At 37.8% G+C, this 22550-nt stretch overlaps 2 protein-coding genes across 2 annotated transcripts; one reads left to right on the top strand and one right to left on the bottom strand.

Moving 5' to 3' along the window:
* Positions 1–1560: 1560 nt before the first annotated feature.
* LOC134161177 (GLIPR1-like protein 2) lies at positions 1561–12906 on the bottom strand. Its single transcript, XM_062613777.1, has 6 exons — positions 12640–12906; positions 10566–10811; positions 8011–8114; positions 3703–3785; positions 2076–2102; positions 1561–1982 (listed from the first exon to the last, which is right to left on the bottom strand). Exons 1-6 carry the CDS (start codon positions 12808–12810, stop codon positions 1828–1830), a joined length of 786 nt encoding a protein of 261 aa, XP_062469761.1. The 5' UTR covers positions 12811–12906; the 3' UTR covers positions 1561–1827.
* CCDC107 (coiled-coil domain containing 107) lies at positions 12841–21224 on the top strand. Its single transcript, XM_062613776.1, has 6 exons — positions 12841–13185; positions 15983–16188; positions 17446–17512; positions 18739–18829; positions 19834–19943; positions 20552–21224. Exons 1-6 carry the CDS (start codon positions 13014–13016, stop codon positions 20815–20817), a joined length of 912 nt encoding a protein of 303 aa, XP_062469760.1. The 5' UTR covers positions 12841–13013; the 3' UTR covers positions 20818–21224.
* Positions 21225–22550: the final 1326 nt, after the last annotated feature.

Genomic DNA, 22550 nt, shown 5'->3' with positions numbered 1-22550 from the left:
CTGCTGAGCTCAGGACAAACAATAACTGTGTCAGATGAAAGGACTACTATCAGCCTGGCATAAATATGGCTGAGGTTTTAAAGAAAAACGAGGGTTTTTCTCTTTCAACTTCGCCTTCTCTCCAAGGCATACTCTGATTGTTGAAGTCCTAACTGTGATAAAATTACTAAATGACAAGAACAGTTATTACCAGGGATAGGAATGACAGTGTTAGGTATTAATTTCTTTTAGGCTTTGTCACAGCTACAAGAAGGAAAACTTATGTTTTAGTAACTGAATATGAACAGGGGGTTTCGACTGCAAAAAAGCAGTATAGTGAAACTGTGCAATGTTAAACACCTCAGAACCTGAAAGAGCTTTATTGTAGCACCAGATTTTGTATTTCAGGTACTAAGGAAACTTTTTTTACTTACAGATGTCTGAAATATAGCTCTGAAGTGAGTTTTTCAACCCTAATACTGCATTTAAACAATGATTTTCTCTCCAGAGATGGTATTAGCAACGTTCATGTAAAGCAATGGAACTAGCTGTTGCTCAGGAACTTTAATAGTGCACCATTTTCTATGTAGGAGCCACCTACTTACGGTTTTAGGTACACAGTATTAGGCTTCTGGATTTGAAAATTTAATCCAAGTTTTAAATAATAAAACTTGTATTTGAAATGTCTGTTCTGTGTCTTAGTAATGTTAGAATAGAAAACTTAGAGAAGAAATAATTAGCACATACCTAATTTTAAATTAATGTACAGTAAAAGTCTAGTTTATTTTTTTTGTGACTGTTGCTAAAGATGAACTCATGGAAGCCTCCTTTAAGCTCAATCTGAACAGTAAGAAAATAGCAGAATTTGACTTTGTGAGGTTTTTTTATTTGCTTGTTTTACAGTAATGGTGAAACATGAACTTTCATGCAATCATATTGGCATTTACTAGGTAAGACTAAGATACAAGCAGCACAAAATCTAGTTTGCTATACTGGTAAGAAACACAAGTGTCAAATTCTTGTATAAGTTCCATCTGTCTTTTGTTGGAAAAAGTGAAATTAAAGCATATTAATGAAAGATTTAATGTCTTGGAAGAGTAAAGAAGAGTAAAATCTGATGATTAAATGGACTTGAGCAAGTTTCAAGGTAAAGAAAATTATTGAGACTCCAGAACACTTACAAAGCAGGAAATATGCTATGCATAAGTAACAGTACACATTAAAACAAGGATTAAAAAAATAAAATTAATCACAAGATTTAGAGGGAGTTAGAAAAAAATAATAAATCTGAAGTGTCACACTTTTAATATGAATAATAAATGCATTGTAAGTATCTGCTTGTGCTAGCTTCACAAACAGCAAGACTTCCAAAGAACTATCCTTCTATAAAATCCTACTTATATATTTTATTCAGAACATTCTATCACTCTACAAAACAGGCCTGAGTATGTAATATGATGCTAGCTTTCTCTCAGCATCGAAATTAAGCAATTGTGATTCCAAAGACTGCCTTAGTATGAACTGTAAGAGTTGTTTAACTGACACATAGTTTGTCCTTGAATTGCAGGAATAGAGTATGTCACAGTTTTGGGAAATCTTGTATTTAAAAATTAAATGCTCCAAACCTTACCAGATACCATCTTTAGCTTAATATTTTCCCAATATGGATTTTACCCACATACAGTTTCACTTTTTTTTTTTTGGCATGTTAGCTTTCTCTAAGGAGCATAAAATAATAGGAACAAAATTACTGTCAAAGAAAGTTGTCATTAATGTCACATCAGTATGACATTTTTGCTTATTTCGTTAGCAAGTATCTTCAGAAGATATTATGTGTTTCAAATCCAATTAGGTGTTTATAGGCATGTCTGTAAAGTAGCCTCTTGTAAAATAAACACAGGCAAAAGCAAGAACTAACAGTACTGTTCTCAAAACCACAAGACTGACACAAGCCTCATCGCATGTGATGCTGAACTCCCAAGCAGGTCGCCATCCTGAATAATCTATAAATAAGCATATAGATGTAAGATTTACTTGGAGTATATATTTAAAGTAACTGAGGAACATAAGTAGCAGTGGAAAACTGTAATACTTACAGGTAAGTTTATCACGTTCTGTATTTCCTGGAAAAAGGGACAAAATAAACAGTGTTACCAGCTAGTCCTGATTTCTTTCTCCTTAAAAATTTGTTATCTAAAATAATAGCTAAAATTTATCTAACTAGCTAAAAATATTATCTATTTAATATAAAATATTTAATATAAAAATATTATCTAAAATAATAGCTAAAACAAACTCATCAGATTTACAATCAGTAAAATTTGAAAAATTCCTTACAATTCCCACTGATAAACCTTACAATTAAAATAAAAGCCAGAATGTTCTGGTAAAAATGAAAACTGATACTTCATAATGGTAATGTCTCCATAAAGCCGTTACTCTTCATAACAATGATATGGATGGGGAAAGGGACACATTATACAGCCCCTTTATTTTCCATTTGAACCCTCTCCTTTGTCTTTCTCAAAGTAATAAATACTGATTAATATTCACAATGTACACATGAGCTAGCAAGTACTATCAAATACAATTTTATGGATGAGAAAGTGAGACAGACTGATTCCTAAGTGGGGCCTGATACTGGGATCAACTACAACCTGGTATTCTGTGTAGCTGTTTTTCAGACGTGTCTGCTATCTAAAAATTAAGACCTACAGGACTTCTGAATGTTTTTAAAGCTAGACTAACATTTATATTGAGCAAATATAGTAACTACCTGTTAGACAGAAACCATAAACCCTACTTCCAGTTTATTAAATGAAACTTAAAAACACACATCCTAACTTTAGCCACAGGAAACTGCTTGCTTGCGACTTCCCAGCAGGTGGAAGTTATCAGGTCAAGAGCTTTCTGAACACAGTCGACTTACTGTCTCTTCATGTTTCACTCCATCAAAACGTGATGCATACTTACCAATTCATGACTCTAATTCATTTTCTTGACAAGAACAGAGTTAAAAGAATTACCTAGTTTAAGGAAAGGATTTTATTCGCCATCGGGAAAACACTTTATAGCTAGAGAATTAAATCAGTATGCAGTCCCTTTTCATGCAGATATAACCAGGTGGGAAAGACAATGGGCCTTACAACTCCAGCATGAATTACAAACCCAGAATGACCTTCTCACAGTTACTGTGACTGCTTTCAGAGTACATAAGCATCAGCTATACTGAAGCTTGAATATAATTCAGCTGTGGCTGGCTGAAACAGTCACAACAGACTCAGTAACTGCAATTTAAATATTTAATTCCAAATATAACTGATTAGTAGCTCTGCTGTTTCTGAAGGCCTATGAGACTACTCAAGAATTGCTGCTAAATGCTACTCTGAAAAGTACATAGCTACATGCTGATTTCTTTGGTATGATTAATAAAGCCAGCACAATATCTGAGTGCAACAGAAAGTAATACATTTAACTGAAATCATGACTTATAACTGTCTATCATCAAATGGAGACTTCATAATGATCACCGAGGCCCAGATTCAGTAAAATATGATTTGTTTCCTGAATGTAAATAGCCTTAAGGATACTTTTTAATTACTTGTGAATTGGACACAAGACAACACCATCAAAGGGTAAAACAAAGCTTGCAACATTCTTTATCAAATACACCATTGTATTTTTTCCTCTTACATACTGCGTTTTACATTTACTTTTACTTACTACACAGTTTATTTTCACAGGTGTCATTTGCACAATGACTGCATGCTCTTCCTTCTATATATGGTCTTCTTTGCAAATTACCACTATAAAGGAAAAAGCAGAGTTTCACATGTAATTTTTAATGATTTGGTAAGTAGTATCTTAAATCATTTGTTGAAGTAAATACTCTAAAAAGACAACAAATTGCTGACAATTCATTATAAAAATCTCAGAATAATTTTTGTTCTTTTAATTGTTCTGTCCCTGTTAAAGAAAGAAACCTTAAAAAGCTGTTATTTTTCTTATGGGAAAATACTCATAATGTTCTATTATTTATACTAAAACAGAATTTTGTGGATGGAGCTTGGTTTTAACTGATGAAAAATGAGGATTTTAGAGTGGAAACTTTAGAGGTGAAACACTCTCAAATAGCTTAAACACATTTAGAAAAAAAAAATAAATTGTGAGCTTCATTCCACAAAACACGCATGTCCAAGAATAAATAACCAGTCTCAGTGAACACACTGGGATCTTTACATGCTTAAGGATCTCATCCAAGCAGAGACAGTGTTTAAGTGTAAAGATCAGCCTTCAGGACATAGCACGGCACATTCTCAGGAAAGCTCCTTACACATTGTAACTGCTGAAAAGAATAATACAGTTACCATCGTTCTGGCTGCCTATACCATGCTATTAGGTATTGGGAAACAGTACCTGGTGTATGCTGCATTCATTCAAAAAAGATGAAGAAGTGCCATATTTCATAGCCTAATCCTGGGAACTCTGGGGCAGATTTAATCCCCTCAAAGGACTGTGCACTATTATAGTTAGGTTTGTTTCCCACTCTGCTCACCTCCATAGTGGATACTCCTCAAAGGGGATCATTTTCACCAAAACCCATGATACATTTCTTCGGGATCCTAAGCCTGTATTTACACCCTTTATCATCTGTATTTATAAATGAGAGCTACTCACCAGACATATAGAGGAAAAGGTTCCTGTAATGCTGTTGTACAAGATGGATGGTGAAGAACAAAACACCACCGGTGACTTACTTGCTATTATTCTTTGAAATGTATTTTATGTATATTGCCTACAAGTACACTGTTGGCCTAAGTTTTACTGCAGCAGCATCTAGAGTGGCATATTGCAACCACATGCTCTGACATGCAGTCCAGGCAGCAATAAAACTGAATGGGGATCTTCTGCTACCAAGAATGGAACATAGGTCTTGAACTTGTCAGAGAAGAGCAGAAAAGAGAGTTATTAATATATATATGTATATACAAATATCTCAAAATTAAGAAGTTGGAGGTTAAGTAACTTACCTTTTGGGTGATCATCCATATATACATTCACAGCACAGGTGATTCCCAACAGTGGCCCACACAGTATCTTAAAAAGAGTCTCAGAATCCAGAATAAGAGATTGAAGGTCAAAGCATTGCTTCTAGAACCTCTGGCAAGACCATAATGCCTTCGTAAGGGCATGAAAGCAGACCCACTTGGTGACTGTGCACATTTCAGTTGCAGGAATGCAAATAGAAAGAAGCTACAGATATTGCCTGAGCTGCAGTTCAACAAGTCTTTCTTGGTATCAAAGGCTTTTACTGCATGTGATAATTACACTTCACACAGTTTGTAACCCCTGTGAAATCCCCTTTGAGAGACCTGTCAGCCACAGATCCAGAGAGATGAAAGGCCTTCCCTTTTTCTCCAAGAAGCCCTATCTCCTCATTAAAAATAAGTGTATCTACAGATTACTTAACACTTAGGTTGCCTCATTGGGAAGGTATAAGGAATGGAAAAAAAACCACAAATTAACTTATTTAGAGAGGAAAAAAGTCACTCTCACATGGAACACCAGGTGGCTTCTGAAGACTATGCCCCTTAATTGAAACAAAGTATATGGGAGACTATTACATGGGCTTTAATTTCACTTGTCCTGCTGGTTTGGGCTACAGAAACTAAAAGGCTCTCTTCATAATAACTGACATTGTTGTGGTTTATATTTTGCTCTTTTGATTAATCATCACTACTGTTTCATTTCTTTCTGACAGCTAGTGAGTGCTGAGCCAACATTCTCCATGGTTTTATAAGTGACCACCTTTTCCCTCATGTGTATCACTCCACTTTTACTTCCAGTGATTTTCAGTTGCCCAGCAGTGAAGACTTCAGAAACTGAGATGTCAGGAGTTTTTCGACATCATGCAAATCTCAGAGCACCCTATATTCACATTATCATACAAAACTTAGCAATCTGGTAGTTGCAACTGATAAAGTTACCTTGTAAAGTGATAAATCACCAGAGCATCTATCTAGTCTTCCCTTCAGGATTCATCAGGTTGTTTACACTTCTTGCTTTTAGCCATGGGCAAAGAGTGAAACGTGAGAGAGTGTTCAGTTTTTCTAGTTTGGACTTTCTGCCTATGGTGCAGAAAGGGCAGAGGTAAAATAAAATTAAAAACCCTAGGTAAATGAAAATAACAAATAACAAGGTAAGAGAAAATAACCAGTTGCAAAAGCTTTCAAGGATGGCTGAGAAGAATGCCCAGTAAGCCAAGAGACATCCTGCAAGACCCTTTCAAGGGTGTTTCCAAAATTCTGCTACCCTTCAAACAGAATACTGAGGACCATCTTGAGGCTCCTTTTAGAGCTAAAGGTTTCCTGGACGTAACCGATGAGGACTCACCCACTAAGAGAAAGCTAGGTAGAAAAGATGAGAACAGCATGACGGACAGAGCCCGGTAGCACGGATGTGGCATCTAAGTTTGAATATGACAGCAATGACAGGGCACATTCCAAAATACTTTATGCTTCTCTTTCAGTGGGGAGGCTACTTTGGGCATCTCAGACACGTATGGTCCCAGCAGCAGATCACAAACGATCTATAAAAGGACCACAGTGTAAAACTGTTACACTGAATGAAGTAATTTTGACAAGGTGGTCCTTAAACTGGTGCACCCTTAACTCTGAAAAAAACCTGTTTTCTAGCTGTCTTCTAAGGCAACTGAGCACTAAGGGTCCAAACCTTAGGAAAAAGTCATGAAGATCTAGTTGAAAAAGTGTGTTCCAGTATCTGGAGCTAGAATCATCATCTGGGGATGACTGGTGGCAAGGCTCAGGTTTATCTATTTTTCCAGACAGTTTAGGAAGGGAAAAGGCTGTTAGACGATTGCCTGTCTGTTCTAACTACGCTTGTTTCTGTAGTGACACAGACAGCAGAGTTCCTGGTTTCAAGCAGCGAACAAGAGAACAATGACACGTTAAGACCTCATTCTCAAGACAGCTATTCAGCTTAGCTATCAGCTCTCTAGGATGTGCAGAACAGCACAGCAAAACAACATGGTATACTGTTATAGATCAGAAAATCTCAAGTGAGAAGGCTTATAAACCACTGTTGAAGCCAATTAGTCATTATTCTGCAATGGCAACTGTAAACATATTAGTTCAGATTTTAAAAAGAAACCAACAAAGTCCTATACCCCAGCAAGTTTCAAAATAACAATTCAAGTGCAAGTCCAGTTTTGTCGTACAGGAAGAGAGATGGGCAGGGCTCAATGAACTTTTTTAGTTCAGGCTAACTGAACTCCCCAAAAGCGGCCCAGGTTTGCTAGAAGAAAAAAACAGCTGTCATGCAAGCTCACAAGCTATTTAAAAATGACAAATTGCATATGCATGTGCCTGATTATGGACTGTGTACTATTATGAGACAAAATATATTATTTTAGAACTACTGCCTCTGTGTCTTCAAACTCCTAATTTAGGAACAGCACTGACTAGGGCCTACGTTTTTTCAGAGTATAATTTAAATGTAAAATCACTTCCTGCTGTTAGCTTCTTCTTGCACTGATCATTTACTGTTTTCTAATGTTCAAATAACATGCGGTGCATCACAGCTTTTAGTCAAGAAATGAAAATGAAATTTATTTTACTGTTACAGAGAAAAAAGCAACTATCTACCAATTGTGCTATTATTTCTGTAATTAATAAGAAAAAAAAAATACATTGTAAAAAGCTAAGTGCAATTAAAACCATGTACAAAACTGGAAGTTGCCTAGAGCAACTGCTGCCACTTCTTTTGTGTCATATGAAAAAGAAATCATTGGAGTATGGGTAAGTTTGGGGTTTCTTTGCTTAGGAGTGGAAGAGAGAAAGATTTATCAGAAAAGTTAACAGATTAAAAACTTTGCAAGTACATGCTCATAGCTCTCTTGATAACTGAATTAGACAACAATTGTTTTCTCCAATAAATAAAGAACCCAATTTATTTACAGCTAAATGCCATTACAATTGCTTTTTTTTTTTAATATTTAAACCTGCAACCTACCTTGGTGCATAGTTGCAAACAAAATTTGCTGCATTTCGTATTCTTCCGATTTTGTTACATGGAGCAACAGCACAGCCTATTTTATATGAACAGTCCGAAACGACCTAAACAATGAAGATTTTAAAATAAATTAAAAACTACACTTAACAGTAACCTAGTCTAATATTTGGAAAGTTTACCTTATTTTCAGAAATCCTACTTCTTATTTTCATTTTGCAACACCTATTCTTATACATTCAAAAATACTGGTGGTAAGCACATTTTTTAAGATGAACTTCTGAATATTCACCCTTCAAGATGAAATGACCTATGCTGCAAGTTTCCAGAATCTTCTACAGAACAATTTTAGTAAGAGTCAATGACTTTATGACTCAGGAGTAGATTCCTTGGAACAAAAGAGAAATTAGTGGCAACTACCCAACAGCTCCTTTAATTACAACATTCATAACTCAGGTCTGCAAGAAGCACTTCTCTGTGCCAGAAGTGGTTCGGCTAATTTGTACTGTAAATTTAAGTCTGAAAGCTCTAGCACTGCACATGTTCAAACTAAAGGAGTGTCATCTGCCATTCTTAACAGAAAACGGTTTATTATCTCTTACAGTTTGGGTCTCTGCTTTTTCTTATAAGATTCTTTTCTATACCTTATGCATATGACTAACCAAACCGTACTAAGTTCAGGTGAAAAAGTTTAACTATACACCTAGCACATCTGGCTGATCATACATTCCACTTCAGAACAATTTAAAAGATATAGTGAATTACTCTCAGTACCTCCCCAGTACAAACAATACAGGCCTCAGACTGACAAACAGACTTGAATATGCCCACAAGTTCCACCTCTTCAAATGTAACTGTAAGAAGCAGTTACATTCAACAGATACAACCTGTCTTCAAAAAGGATCTTAGTATTTAAAGTGGTGTTACCTGACTCTTGGATTAAGGACTAAGCATTTCACAGATTTTTATGTAACCGCATCGCATATTTTTAGGTTTCCACCATTTTGAGATTAGTGTGTTGCGGTTCTCTTGGCAGGTCTACACAGCCTATCCACTATGATCTGTAAATTTTACCCACGTTCCACTTTCTGTTATAGCCTTCAAGACTATGACAGCTGCTAGTTCATGCCTGGTCTTTGATTATCAGTTTTGATGAAATACGTATTTTTAACAGATTCACTGGTGTTTAACCCATATACTCTGCTTGGTTTTGTTTCCAGCAATTAGTTGCCTGTGTAATTCAGCCTGAAATACTGCCTGAAATGCATGAACATTTTGAGATGACTTAACTATATATAAAACATGAAAGCAATATTAATCAGGAGAAAGAAAGATCAGAAGTGAACATTATTCCAAGAGAAATGTGCAAAACCCACCAGAATTCTATGTAGCCAAGGTTGAACACTGAATTTAAAAATGCTGAAAACTACCTTGCTATATAATTTTTCATAATTTATTGCACCAGAATAAAAGTGAAAAACACTTTCCAAGATGTTGTCTAGTTCTAATCTCCTAAAGATTTACTGCCCCATAAACAGCAAAACTTAAATCCTCCAGCCTTGCTTTTGAGTTTGTTACATGCAGAGTCAAGGGCAGGAAACAAGAATTAACACTTGAGAGGAAGTAAGTGAGAAAAGACACAAAAAGAGGTGCAAAAAAGACCCAAGCAGAAAATGCTCTGTAAATGATTCTGTTAACTACAAAGTATTTTCATTTCACAATCCAAAGTTACTCAAAAAGAACCTCACAGCTACTCTTGTTTTCTGGTAACAGCTGCACTGTAAGTAAGTATACCGCACAATTTTCATCTGTAATTTGCACAGAGAGCAGTCTAAGGACCTTCAATACTGATAAGAAATTAAGAGTCACTTTTATTAGCTACCTACTTGACATTAAAACTATCATCTGTTTTAAGTCAGTGAAATACTATATACTTGTTCATAGATACAATTAATTCTACTGCAAAGCTTATTTTTTAATCATGGTAATTAACAGATGCATTTAAAATATTAAGTGTTCCAAGAAAAGCTTCACTTTCTCAATAGAATTAAGATTGTCAGAATTACCACTGAGAAATCAGATATATATCATAAATTGCCTCTTCTGTTGTTGATGCTTTTTTTTCTTCTCTTCCTTTTTTACAAGATATGTAAAGAACACAATTTACTTTGGATGGATTTTCTCCTTCTGTTAACATTTCTACTATGGAGTACCACAAACATTCAGCAATTACTGTGATTATTTTGAACAGCACCTCCAAACTTACAGAAAACAGAACTGTGTGGCTTTGAAGCTGTAGAACTTGAAACGATTATTTTATGAAGTTCAGGAAGTACTGATATAATGAGACCTTCAGTAGGTCCAGTATTGTGAACAAGAATAGGTTACTACATACAAATCAGATAAACCAACTGACAGTATAGACATTGCTTGAGATTACAAAAGTCAATAAACTGTCAGTCACTATGGACGACATACAGAACTCTGTATTATTTACAGCCCCCACTGATTCATGTGGGAGGCACTATACAGGACATTTTACCAAAGATAACTCTTACCTGAAGGTAATGACCGCAGAACTTAGAACATACATCCACATTAAAGACATAGAACGCGACCTCATCATACCACGATTTAATGGCACCAGTAACATTAAATGCTTGAACACTTCCAACCCAAATATTCTCTCCAATAGATGTGAAATGAGGATGGCACTGATATCTCTCCTTTAAGTATACATTATGTTCAAAAACACATTTTCTTGCCCACGCCCTTGCAGTCCTTGCCAAAGCTGCATCCCAAGTCTGCAAAACATGAAAGGTGAAAATAGCTGTGCAACTACACACAGATCTCAGATAAAGCCAGTTAGGCAATAAAGTACAGATATATTATGCTGGAGTTTCATAAAGAAATACTTTCCCTTATTTAGGCCAAGTACCAGTGTTTTATTTTAATTGACATTTCCTGTTGCAGCATGGAAATATGCCTCATTTCATTAGACTATTTTTTTGTCCCCCTTCACTGTTGAGAATTAACTAAGAACACTTGCTAGTAACTGAAAAGTTGTTTGAAATGCACTTATATATTCAGATAAGAAATTACTGTCATATTAATTAAACATGAAACTTCTCTTTGTGTTTGTTTTTGTTGAATAGGTCATTAAGGATTTCTATTTGGTATATAAAAACTAATTCAAACTAAAAAAGCACAGCTATTGCAGATTCTGATCTACCGCTAAGTTTTTTTTTAAGGGAGGCTCCAGAACACTTATTCCTCCTACAGTAAAGCTTTAAATTCACATTAGAGCATCTTACAAAGACAGGTCTGTGAGGTAAACATGCCAATGTTTGGCTAGTAACTTATTCTGTTACCTCTTAGTTCTTTGTAGCCTGCCACCATTAATAAAACTTCTGATTCCTGAATATGAACCATCTTTGTTATTTGTTTTCCAGTCTCAATTGCTTTTCAGCCAGGTTCTTCTACCATTAAAATACCTAGTTTTATGTCTTATAAAAGATCCTGTGGTTTATTGCATAGGTTTATTTATGTTGGTACATTTCAGTTCACTCTTAATCTCTACGTGGATCTTACAGTAACTTCACTGGCTTCTCCTAACTGTTTTGTCCCTCAGGCCCTTAGTTTTTTCTAACCGTATTTCTATGTGCATACCTTTATTCATAGTTTTTCCCAGTTTTCAGGAAAATGCAATAAACATAGAATCATATCATAGAATCATAGGATGGTTTGTGCTGGATGAGCCTTGAAGGATCATCTAGTTTCCAACTCCCCTGCTATGGGCAGGGACACCTTCCACTAGACCAGGTTGCTCAAAGCCCCATCCAGCTTGGCCTTGAACACTGCTAGGAATGGGGCAGCCAAAACTTCTCTGGGCAACATCAAACATTCACTTTTTCTGCATCTTCTTCAGTTTTGTTTAACACTTTCCGGGGGGGGGATAAAAACTGCTGCAATTTGTTTTGGTTACGACAACCAAAAATTCTTTCTTGCTTCCAGAAATTCCCTTCAGCCCCAGTACTGCACTTCACCTCCTTGCTTTTGATGAAGATCCTAGCTCTTCTGGATTGGTCCTGCTGATGGCCCATTGCTTCTTCCTAGGCAGAAACTCCTGCGGGGCCTACAAGAAATCTGTAGAGGGACTTTTTACAAGTGACATGATAGGAGAAAATGGCAGACTTTGATTAGACATTAGAAGGAAGTTCTTACCAGGAGGGCGATGAAGCCCTGCACAGGTTGCCCAAAGAAACTATGGCTGCCCATCCCTGGCAGTGTTCAAGGCCAGGATGGATGGCGCTCTGAGCAACCTGGTCTAGTGGAAGGTGTCCCTACCCATTGCAGAGGGTTGCAAATGGATTATCTTTAAGGTACCTTGTACGACCCTATGATCTGCAGCTTGCCTGCGTCCATCCTCATCCTGCATGCCTGATGTTTCTAGACTCACCTGTCTACAACTGACTCAATTTCCTATCAAATGAACGTGATGGCATTTGAACACAAACCAGTGATTCCAACCTGGCTGCCTCACCCATGGCCACCAAGAGCCCCCTGGCCCACTGTTATACTGCTGCCGGCGGCGGTCTGCAGCCACTCGTGCACCCCCAGGCCTGCTCCTACCATGTACCGCATGTTGCTGGCCTCTGGCTGGACTTTGGAGCGGAAGTCATTGTGGCCGCGCACGCACTCCTTGATGAAGGCGGTATCTGTGATGGCCGGCAGGAGGCGTTGTCGCCCTGCCGCAGGCCTCAGCACCACCCACAAGGCCAGCACCACCGCCCATGGCCTCATGGCCGCAACTGCCGGGCTCCCGCAGAGAGATCCCGGCTCCACCTTGTCCCGGCCCAGCCTCTTCCAGAACCTTCTCCTTCACAGAGCGGCCCGCCGGATGCTGTTGCCACGTGACGCGAGGAGCCCGCTGGGGGGCGCTGCGGCGGCGGGCGGGGCGCGGCTGGCGCGCGGGGCGGTGGCTTGCTGTCGGGCAGGCGGCGGCCATGGTGTTGTCGGCGGCGCAGCAGGTGGTGGTCTCGGTGGTGCTGGTGCTCTGCGTCTTTGTCGTCATGCCCAGAATGTTCGGGGCGGGCGGCGGCGGCGGGCGGGCCGGGCGGTCTCCGCGGGGCGGCAGGGCCGGCCCCGGACATTACGATCTCCGTCAGCACCGCAGAGGTAGGAGATACAGGGGTAGCCGGGGCCGCGCTGCCGGCTGCTCGGAGCCGGCCCCTGGCTCGGGAACGTAGCCCCCGGGAGCGGAAAGGGAGCCCTTGCCCGACTGGAGCCGCTTGGTCATTTACATTGGCCGTGAAGGGGCAGGCCTTCTCAGCCGGCTCCGAGCTGGCCTGCATCCCTCCCCCTCCACGCCACCCACTTTGTGTTCTGCTTCTCTAGTTCATGATAATTCTGATTTTTGCCTGTGTCGTTCTAAGCAAGTGGCTTACAAATACAGGTAACACCCTGTTACGGGAAGCGTATCTCAGCGTGGCCGTGTAAGGAATAGTGCCTGCAGGGCGGCACTTAGTTCCTCCGGCAGCTGTGAGGTCTCAGAGGAGGAAATCCACTGCGCATGTTAGAAGCGCAGCAAGGAAGCCGGGCGTTACTGCCCGTAAACATAGCATACATCATGTGAGATTTGACTGGTAGTGTATTGGCACGAGTCGAAGATGCTTCTTTAGAAAAGGTATCACTGAACGGGCTAGAGAGCTTCTTGTTAAAGCGTGAGCAGTATAAATGTATGTTAAACTCTGTCACTGTACGTCAGGTGAGGATTTAGCTTAAGGTCCAAAGGTCTGCTTTCACTCTGGAAAATAACAAAATGCCTGCTTTCTTAAGGTGGCTCTGTGATTCCTTGATAATATCTTCCAAGGCATTCTAAGGGATAAACAGCTGCTGTAATCCTTCAAATTATGTGTCTGTGTGTTTTCCCGGAAGGCAGAAAAAGTGAAGCTTGAGCTGCTACCATGTTCTTCCCATCTGATGTCAAACCAACTTTGTGCTTCCTAAGCTCTTGTCTGGTCTGTTTTGCTTCATGATGCTTAATTTATATGTTAGCTGTCATTTCCTATAAATCAAATGGTTTTAAACCCAAACCTCACAAAAAGACAGTACTGCATAAAATAAGGTTCAGGCAGATCTGGTGTCCTCACCTGTCTGGGTGGTTCTTTTCTCCTGTTTGGTCTCTAACTCACTTTGCTGCTTCTTCAGTGCCAGGAAGGTGTTTGCTGCATCTACATTCTTATTGTATGACCTTTGGAAATTTTTTTACCATATTAAGTATTTCAGTAAATTTCACTTACTTTCAGTTCTGTTTGTTTTTAATGTAAGTAAAAAAGCGTGTGCAAACTTTAGTAGTAATCAATAGAAAACATTCTGAGGAGGAAGACTGTTAAAATGAGATTTCTAGAGTAGTGCATTTGTAGTAAGTCTAAACCTCCTTGTGTTGAAAGGAGACTGTCTGCCTGAACTTGCATTAAATGATTAAGGTAGCTCGAGTTCTGCTTGTATCAGGTAGGGCCTTTAATTTTCTTGTGTACATGTCCAGTTCTGTTTCCAGTTCCACTGAGCAAACATGCAAATAAAAGATCTCCAAATGGGCATGTTGCAAACTGATCAATTACATGTAGAAGAACTTGTAGTGATACTTGGCACGGCTTGACTGCAGAGCATTGGTTTACCATCAGTTTGCTATCAAGGAAACGTTGCTACAGTCAGAGTCTTTCCTGTAGCTAAAAAACTTTTCTGGCTAACTTATGTTAGACAATTCTAAAACAATGTTGGAGCTCTCTTATCACAAAGTACCAGCTTAGGTTAGCAGAATCAGAACCCTTTTTCTCTTGTATTTGGAAGATGATGTAACTAAAAAGAAGAAAGAGTTATTTCACTGGGAGTTGTAACTTACGTTAATTTTTTTCTCTACGTGATTGTGGCTGTCTCTTGCACCTTAAGTTATGTGGCTGTAAATTCTTGAAATGCCACTGTCTGTATTCAATGACAGGGAGTGATTTGCATAATGGTCTTTTGTTTGGGAGTTTTTATAGAATGTGAATCTTGTTTTAGCCATACCCAGTTCTGATATATTAAATTATGATGAACTAAATGTTCAAAGGGATTTGAAAGTATAAGTCTAGGCAGTCAGTTGAGACACCAGTGTAAAACTTTACCACCTCTCCAGTCACCTGCTGTCTGTCTCTGCACGCATCTGCATTCTTTAGCTGATAGCACTGTTTCTCATGTGCATGGCCCATGAACCCCAGATTTTACTACCAAATAACCTAATTCCTAAGTCGAACAATGACACTGGCTGTTCTTTTATCTGCTCCCTGTTCTGGCAGGCAAATTACATGCAAAAATACTTCAGACTTCCAAGGCTGCATCTCTTTGCTGTTGTGTAATCTCGTGCTAAATATTTGATTTGCAGAGGTACAGCACTTCTAAGCCCATGAGAATATCCAGCTAACACTGAATTTACTGTCAAAATAACAAAATCATCACACAGCATGTGTATTTCAACAAAACAATAATTCAATTTGTACTTAACTCCTTTGCTACAGAGGAAAAATACTAATTTGTAACTGCTCAGCATTATCAACAGGTTTTGTGAGTATAGTTTTGTTTCTTGTAACATCTGCTTTTCTGCAGGTTGCTGTAGGTTTGCCAATATTGCTGTGAAGGAGCTTAAAACTTAAAATGTTAAAGCTTAAATGTTAAATGTTAAAATGTTAAAGAAACATAGAAACTAGTTTGAGAGTGTGCTGTCTAGATTTAACTTTGCATACAATTCATGAAAGAGTGATTTTTAATTTTTTGGTTTTAGTAATTTTTATTTGGATGCGGGGCTGCCCATACCATCTTGGTGGAGTGATGAACAAAGTCACATAAGAAGAAAACAGTTTAATTCCAGTTGTGAAACTAATTGCAGTCTTAATTTCTTTTCTTACTTTGTCTTCTTTCTCTCAATTTAACTTTTAAGGTAGTCCTCAGACAGTTTATCAAGTTCACCAGAATCCAGGAAATTCTGACAGTAATACTTACCAGAGCATTCAGCAGATGAGAAATGCAATGGAAAAAGAGATAAAGAGTGAGAGAACAAGAGGAAATGGTAGAGAGTTAGCATTCACCCTCATGCCATTGTATGCTCTTGGAGTGGGAGTGTTTGCAGCATACAAATTTCTTAAGGTAAGAAAAGCATTAAATTATTGAAATTGGAAGGAAATGTAACTTGTTGGATTTGTTTTGTGCCTCTCTGTGCCCCCCCCTTCTATTTCTGAGCCCATGTATATTGTTGTCAAGAAGCCTTTTCTTGCTCAGTTTGACTTTGAATGTGAGCTCCAGAGTTAAAATTTCATAATTTTTGATTCTTCCTTATAAAGGCTTCTGACTGACTTCTACAAGTATCTAAAACAAGGTGAGAATCTTACCCCCCTCCCACCCAGATAAGAATCTGAGAATCTAAACAGTGCTGTTACCTGAGGCTGTAACTTAAGCCTCATCAGTATTTCACTTCCTTTTCAGTCTTCAGAATGAGATTAAGTATGGGAATGAGGTGGACAGGATGATTCCTGCAGAGTAATAGTCTTAGATTAGCAATTAGATAAATAGTGAGTAGACTTAACCTTTTATTTGACTTGACATTTTATTCGAACTTCTCATTTGGTCATGCAGCTGCAACATAGACTTTTATCCATGAAATATGATACCATATTTGATTTACCATTTGTAAATCAAAAAAAGGAGAAAATGTGATCAGTTGTTTGTGGTTTTTTTTTAAATGCCTTGATATGTATTATTTATAGTAAGAGATATTACAGCACTTGGAATGCTGAGAGGGCACCTGGAATATTGTTGCTTGCCTTCAGAATAAAGAAACCCAGCCTGAACAAAGTCAGAGACAGCATCTTCATTTCCATAGTTGTTTCATATAATCTCAATAATGAGAAAAAGACCACAACTTAGCAAAATGGACATGGGGGCTGACCAGTTTGGTTTTAAAAATAAATGTAATTAGGTTGTAAATAAGATTTAAACATAATAAAAACAATAATTTGGAGGTTACAGATCTTTACACTTGAGCTTGTGAGTTTAAAATGTAAATTTTATTGTAATTGCATCTTTACTACTTGAAGAAGGAAGTTTTACCTCTTAGTTAATGGGAGGAAACTGGATCCAGTAACCTAGGAGATTCCTTCTGTTCATTTTTGAAAACTGGATTTGATATAGCAACTGCTTTCTTTTACAGCTTCTGTCAGTCAGGTTGCCATTGCTTAAAATCAGGAGTGTTAGTTTAAGATACAAAGAAGGCACAGCTGAATAGAGTTTCATTAATGGAGCAGATTTTTATGGTTTCTGTTTAGCTTCAGTAAATTTCTAAGTGCTTTCTTGTTTTAATACACGAATAGTGATGAAGTGTTTTTAACATGATTTTATTTATTAAAGATGAAGTCACATGAAGAAAGTCTCACCAAAAAGGAAAAAAGTATGGAAGACAAGGCAAAGGAAACAGGTAAGATACCCATTCAGAATGCATATTTCCTGCTGGAACAAAGCTACATGTTTTCATTGATGGCAGTCTAGCTAAATGAGAACAATCTTTTAAGTTACTTAAGTGCAGCTAGGAACCTACAAAAAAAGACTTTGTTAGTCTTTGTATGTGAAACAGTTGTTAGAGGTGTATTTGAAAACTCCAGGTGGTAATGTGCTTTGAAACAGTATAGTGATACAGTATGATTCTCTGCTTTTTAATGTCTGATGTTTTTCTGACTTAAGACTTGTTTGGTTTTCTTCAGTAGAACAGGATGTCTAAATATGATATAATAATCTTTAGAATAATAAGGTATTTAAAAGGGATATAATCTGCTTTAGAATTGAACTGTGTCAGCAGTGGAACAGTATGGGTAAACAGTTAAAGAGACTTGAACTTCTGGGCCAAATTGAGAGACCTGTCAAAGACATCAAATGTTTATAGAGGAGACAGAATAAATTATACCATCTTTTTCTTCATTATAGAGAGAGTACTTTTAACTGTCTGATTCAGTCTGTTCTGCATATGCCAAAAAGTAGGCTTTCCTTTTGAGAAAAAATTATGGCACATCAAAGTTGAGCAGTTTTCATACTTCATATATTTTTTGCTCCTTATATAGACACATATTTAGTCAGTTAAACAACTATCAACCTCTTTTGGTGTCTCTGTATACCAGATCTGTAACTGGGTTCAGCAATGATTTGCTGTGCTGCCCACTCACCATTCCTGCGTGTTGCATTCTTCTTTCTTCAAAGTTTAGTAGTATTGTAGGATAAGTTAATCCTCTTGACTCTAGTGCATTGTGTTGAATATAATTGTGATGTGTGAGTGGGCAAATTCATGATAGCATATTAAGTATAAATACACTACTTATATGTCATGAAGTCTTGAAATTGCATATATTTGAGGCTGGGAAGGTGACAGCCACATTCTTGCTCAGTTTCTGCCAATGTGTCCTCTATTTGGGCACTATTGGAGGCAGGTTACTGCATAAGAGGGACATAGTAAAGCTACTGTTCTTACCTCAGCTATTCCCCTTTCATGTTCTAGAATTCTACAGAGAAAAAAAATCCTGTTTTTTAACCTGCCCAACTGAAAATACAAATTAATATCTTTTTTGTTATGGTAAATAGATTTCTTACAGTGTCCTTTCCTCCTCCCCCAACTCTCTCCCCCCCCTTTTTTTCTTAAATTCTGTGTTTTGTTAGAGCATCAGCTTTTAGAGCTGGAGCAGCATCTAGCACAGACAGAGAAAATGCTGAATTCCTTATTGACTCAGTTGGATCCACTGTCAAACTGGTGAGTGTTTCTAAACATCTCATTTAGTATTGTTTTATGTAAATTGAAATTCTCTAAAATGTTAACAGAGTTCTTAAAATGTTCCTTATATATAGGTAAGGAATAGTGTTTAGGAAGGTTCTTTAATTACTTATTGTCTCTGTGGCCTTCTGCAGGTAATAGCTCTTCTGCAATTTGTGATATTTTCCACAGTCACCTCCTGTCTCTTGTTCACCAAACGCAAGTGCAAAAGCTCAGACTTATCATGTTACTGTGGCTTTAAATTTTAATATTGACCAAAGAGACTAATACTGAAAAAATACTTAAGCTCAGTAGCATTTGAAAGCCCTTGCAGAAATTAGGTTTCCAGTAGCAGAAAGAGTTTCTTCCTTCTGCTGTAATTAGAAAACAAAACTAGTTATCAAGGGTAGCTAATTATTTCTTAAGAAGCTAGGGTCTTACTTAAGTACTAGAAATTAAAATACCCATGTAGTCCATTTTTTGTAGACTGACATCTTTCACGAAGCCTAGTTAAAAACAGGCAAAATTTCATGATTATTCCTTTAGTGTGTTTCTGAACTTAATATGTGCTGAAACTATTAAGCAGCAAATACACTGATAAATTTGCATTACAGATTCAAGGTAGTGATGGGGAGAAAAATAAAATCTGAAATAAATGAGAAACACATCTAAACTGTAAATGTCTGCATTAGGCACTGTTGTACTAAAAATAAAAATGAAATTACTTTGGAGAATTGTTTGTTTCAGTAGTCATTACTCAGCCTTAGCCACTTGGGCTCCAGTGTTAGAATTCAGTGGCTAGATTATTCTGCAGACGTATGTGGTGGGCTCCCTACTTCTCAGGAGACAGTTCTCAAAGAAAATGTTGACCTAAACATGTTGCTAACTCAACTATGGTACTTATCCACAAACAGAACTATTGCAGTCTTGTACATTATTATCAAACTCTCACTTCCAAGGTAATCTTTCAGCTGCTGACATCTGCCTTGTTTTTTTTTTCTTAGTGTTAATGCTTTAGCTTGTGAGCAGAAGGATGAAATAATGACACAGCTCCAATCAATTAGACGGCTGATGAAAGAAAGTGGATTGGATAAATCAGAAAACACAATGAAAGGTACTTTGATTTCCAGCAGGATAGGCAACTTTAGTTTATATTTTAAAGTAATAAACTATAGTTTATTCCTTTAAATACAGGATTCCTTTAAATATAGAATCTTACTATAGTAATGTTTAGCTCTTGCATCTTAGGTAATGTGTGTGAAATTAATTTTATTCTGGAGGAGTGTCATTGTTCCTGTTTGAGGTGTGTCTGGATATATCATGACTTTTCTTTGGGAACAGGTGCTAAAAGACATCGCACTAGGATAGACCACACAGTCATGTTCTGCTTTGTTAAAACGGGCTTTTTGAACAGGAGTTCCTAAGCAGGCTGTTAGTACTGGAGTAATTTCAGTTTGAGGATTCCCATGTGGGGACCTCTGAGGCTGCACAATATACAAAACACCAAATTTTATATTAGTTTCAACTGAAGACTTTCAAGAGGTTCTTAGTAGTCCAGAAGAAATCTTAAGAATGGCTCACTAGAAATTTGGGGAATGTTTGCATTAGTTGAGTCTTAATAGAGGAAAAACAAAAATGCTACTTCTAAACTGAAGCTGAAATTTGGTGACTTTTTGGTAATTTGAACTTTCTTTTTATTTTATTTTTTTTGTGAATTTTAAGATCTTGGCCACGTTTGTAACGAGAAACTTGAAGATCTCATTCAGTCATTTGCTGAACATTCTCAAGAGAAAGAAATGGATGACAGAGAAAATGACAGTAATGAAGATTTGCTTGAGTATATTGATAATGATGACAGAATAGAAGAGCATGAATTACACAATGAGTGCGAAGAATATCAGTTGGAGCAAGATGTGGTAGAAGACCAAGAAATAATGAACATTGCATCAGAAGAGATGGGATTGAGGAGGCGTAATAGATATGAATGAAATCTGCACATACAAAATTTTAAAAAGCTTATGAATTATTTTTTTCCTGTAATGTATGCACTTTAAACTGTTTTGAATGGAGTTCTGTGCACTGCTGTATGCTTTAAAAAGGGTGTGAAATACTGCCTGTGCTCCTGTCTATGACAGTTCTGCAACTGACTTCAGTGGCAGCAGAATTTTACTCAGGATGTTTACATATTTTTTTCTATTTATTTTTTTCCTATAAATAATATTTCTGTACTCTGTATATAATGCACTGTAACTATATCTGATGCTTCACTAAAATATTAGAATGTCTTGTAGTTAAGACTATAAAGCATAGATGTTTCATAAATGTTTTGTAGCTAACAAGCATGTTGCCATGTGACTTTCTTGAGTTCATTAAAGAGCATGGACTGATGAATTCAGCTCTTTGTGGAAAACTTTCTCCGAAGCAGGTGTAAAAAGCAGTTAGCATTAAGTCTTAGAAATGCATTCAAGTTTTTATTTGGACAGAGAAACCTGGCCACAGACACTATTTATGTCCGAGTTTGCCATCTCCTCACAAATTATATATAGTTTTGTGTATGAGTTTAAACTTCAATAATTTCACTGGATCACTTAATCTGTTCCACACCTGTCACTGATTAAACTCTGCAGCTGCCTCATAATTGATGACCATTAGTACTATATCCCTATTTCATATTTATTTTAACACAATAGAACCTTTCCTTTTGATTCGTTGCAATACTCTTTTTCTTAGAATAGCATTCTGAGAAACAGATGCATTGCTATTATCATTCTGTACCTGTGGGCTTTGGAGGTTCATTTTTCAGTTCATGATGCCAGCTTAATAGTGGCTTTTTTAAAACGTTTACTTCCTTTGCCAGACTAATTTTTGTCCATACCTTTATTTTCTGCTTATTTTTTGTTCACTTAACATGTATGCCTATTTAGCTGCCACCCTTCAGTGACAGGAAGTACATTAGAGGTAGGCCTGACAGCACAATACTGTTATATTTTCGGGTTTATAATTGCATAGCTTTTAAGTAGGCTAGTTGCAATGCCTCTCGCTATCTTTGTTCTTAAAGGAAAATAACATGGATTTGTTTTAATGTAGGAAATGCACCAAACCTGTTACTGTGCCACTCACTGAAACGGAATGAATTGCTCATTCAGGTGCAGGAACATGGTCCATCATTGGTTCTACAAATGGATCACATGGGCTTTGAAGTAACAGTATCCAGAAATACATCATTAGCGTCAGTGTATTAGGCAACATCTCACTTACTGCAAAACTAATTTGGGAAAACTGATTGACCAGAAAGCTAGGGTTTCTCCAGAGGTGATAGTTTTCCCCAGGACAGAATGGATGCAATTGGACAGAATTATGCTGCTGCTACTGGAAACCCTTGCCTATGAGGTCTCAAGCTACTTTGGGGTAATGGCTGGATTTCTGACCCAGGTCTGTAGCCGTTCACCGTGAGCCCTTTTGCTGCTAGTTTGAAATCTCTGCTTTCAGCTGTCTGGATCTGCGCAGCACACGGACCTGTGCAGCGCACAAGAGCTTAGTCTCCTTGGCGGGTGCTGCGGAGCTCTGCCGGCCGGAGCACGGCCGGTGTGCGCTGGAAGGATGCTGGGGCCGGGCATTTCCTCCGGAGGGGTCCTGTCAGCCAGCCTCGCCGCTCGGCTATGGCGGTGTTTTGCGACATTTGGGTGCTGAGCCCGGGCGGGACTGGCCCCTCCGCGCCGCG

The sequence above is a fragment of the Pezoporus occidentalis genome, unplaced genomic scaffold (genome assembly GCF_034315485.1).
Source record: "Pezoporus occidentalis ecotype Australia unplaced genomic scaffold, CSIRO_AGI_Poc_V1 ctg17, whole genome shotgun sequence".
Taxonomy (NCBI): Eukaryota; Metazoa; Chordata; class Aves; order Psittaciformes; family Psittacidae; genus Pezoporus; species Pezoporus occidentalis.
The sequence above is the reverse complement of the archived record's forward strand: the minus strand, read 5'-3'. Positions and strand labels throughout refer to the sequence as shown.